At 42.3% G+C, this 2,514-nt stretch overlaps 1 protein-coding gene across 1 annotated transcript in view; it reads left to right on the top strand.

Moving 5' to 3' along the window:
* Window positions 1-2,514, top strand: part of LOC107555024 (protein FAM124A) — an 18,420-nt gene that overhangs the window by 10,609 nt on the left and 5,297 nt on the right. Inside the window, exon 3 of the mRNA XM_016237709.1 lies at window positions 1,780-2,505. Coding sequence (XP_016093195.1) covers window positions 1,780-2,505 — 726 coding nt within the window. The remainder of the gene's footprint in view (window positions 1-1,779; window positions 2,506-2,514) is intronic.

Genomic DNA, 2,514 nt, shown 5'->3' with positions numbered 1-2,514 from the left:
AGCCAGTGTTCAAAACTATCGCCTTACTTTAGCCCGATTCACAACCGTTAGCTTATAATAATGTTTTCTAATTTGAGTGTTATGGATAGGTTTTCGCGGGAAATTCGAGCATGCAGCTGCGTCATTACGTCACGTCTGTAAACATAAAGAAGTTGTCCTGGCTACTAGGCTATCGCATGTGAGGATCCTGCAGGTGGCGGATCGTTTATAGCAGCTGGAATAATTAAATGTATCATTTTGTTGGTGGATTGTAGTCCAGAAAGGATTATGTGTTTATGAAACACATGTGAATGAAATTAAATTATATTCCAGTTTTAAATGTACTTCTGATTACAGATACCCTTGGATTACACAAGATTTGTATTTTAAAGACAACCAGTTCAAAGGGAGCATAATTTGCTTTTTGGGTTAAAATAATTTCTTAATATGAAATTCGAGTGGTATGACAATTTGAGATTAGACTGTACAGAAATTGAAATCGACTCGCTTATACACACTATACTCATAGTCACGCAATGCTGATGTTGTTAACATTAACAATTTGAGAATAAAGTATAACAATAATAATAGTTTGCACGGTTTGATGTGATATGAGCTAAGTGATTGTTAGATTAAATCACCATTGGTAGCGCGATTTATTGTAATGCTTTTTTCCTCAGTTGGTCAGAACAAAAGTGGCGGACTTATTACTTGTTCAGATGACAATATCCGGTGAAAATGTTTATTTGGGTCATATATTCCAAGACGTAGGCTAGAATCTGTGAGTGCAAAGTACAATATCCACACCCGTGCGGTGACTGACAGCTACACATTCACCTCAAAACATTAGATTCATCCGCGCTGGAGCCGTGCCGCCACACAACCTACACAAGGAAGATAATTCCGCACACAGCTGCAATTGCAGGTTTTCAAACAGAGATGGCGATAGAGAGGCAAAACTTACAGACTGCAGCTTTAAATTATAGAAGACTTCAAAATTAAATTTTTTACCTAAAGACCTGCATACATGCTGATGAGATGACTGTCCTGCATGTGTCATAAATCTTTATTCAACAATTTCTTCTCTTCTGTGCCAGTCGACGTGCGTTCACAAGAGTACCACGATGTATGCGTGAATCCGGATGCGCTGTGCCTTGTTTTCAAGTAGAGGAATGCACATGCCTGTGCCGTGGTACACTCGTGAACGCGCGTCGAAGACTGACACGGAAGAGAAGAAATTGTTGAATTAAGTTGCTATTTTTGTTTTCTTTGCGCACAAAAAGTATTCTCTTAATTTCATAACATTACGGTTGAACCACTGATGTCACATGGACTATTATATCGATGTCCTTGCTACCTTTCTGGGCCTTGAACTTGTCAGTTGCGTTACTGTGAATGCAGGGTCAGAAAGCTCTCAGATTTCATCAAAAATATCTTAATTGGTGTTCCGAAGATGCGCGAAGGTCTTTTGGGTTAGGAACGACATGAGTGTGAGTAATTAATGACAGCGTTTTCATTTTTTGGTGAACTATCCCTTTAATATCACACATTGAGGTTTTCTGTTACTGTTTTTACTGTAGCCTATTTTTGATCAAATAAATGCAGTCTTGCTAAGCATTATTTCAAAAATATTAAAAAATCGTACCCATTCCAAACCTCTGAATGGTAATGTTTGTGTACATTTTATTATCAATACAGTATCTTAAATGAAAAAAAAGGTATTAGGATCTGCATAAATGGTGTCCTGAACATTGTCTATTAATTGCACATAATTTCATGCTCTCATTTTGACTTTGTCAGGTTCAAGGTTCACGGTATTACAGCAAACACACTATTGCAAAGTTCTGTCACCTTCCTCCTGAAGATCCTCTAGTTACCTCCCCCCCTCCACCCGAGCCTCCACCTCCTCCACCATACGGCCGCGGGCCCGCCTCCTATCGAAATCGTCGTTACCACCGGAACTCATCGCGTTCGCAGACCCAGACCCTTCCGTCTCCAGTCACACACACCTCCAGGACGTCTCCACCTACACTGTGTGATCAAGATGGTCACATGGAGAGGCTCCAGAGGGATGTGGAGCTCTTACGGGCGAGATGGACAGGCCACCGCACACAGTCCCTCTTTTCTCTGCCTACAGACGAGTCCCGCTCCTCGTGTGCCTCTCCGTCAAGCTTCCGTCCTCGCTGCTTCTCTTCCATGGCTGCTCCCATTTTCCGTGTCAATGTGGATACGCTAGTGGGAGCCGAAGAGACGGATGTAGACACAGGAAAAACCATCAGCGGCAGCTCTGTGGACCTGTCGGTGGTCTCAGGTTATTCCCATCCACAGCTGAGGCCCCATTTAAAGGCCCCAGCACCGCGGCCCAAGTCTGCTCCTCCAACAGATGGAGGTCTTGACTTTGCTGATCTGACCTATAATAATACCTCCCAAATAAGACAGACTCCTGTGCCATCTAGAACACAGAGCATCATTGCAAAATCCACACCTTGTGTAGTACACAAACCACAGCCAAAGAATGTGAAAGATGTGTTGCAA

Source organism: Sinocyclocheilus grahami, unplaced genomic scaffold (assembly GCF_001515645.1).
Source record: "Sinocyclocheilus grahami isolate Dianchi unplaced genomic scaffold, SAMN03320097.WGS_v1.1 scaffold523.1, whole genome shotgun sequence".
In the NCBI taxonomy this organism is placed as follows: Eukaryota; Metazoa; Chordata; class Actinopteri; order Cypriniformes; family Cyprinidae; genus Sinocyclocheilus; species Sinocyclocheilus grahami.
This window is presented reverse-complemented; position numbering and strand designations above follow the sequence as displayed.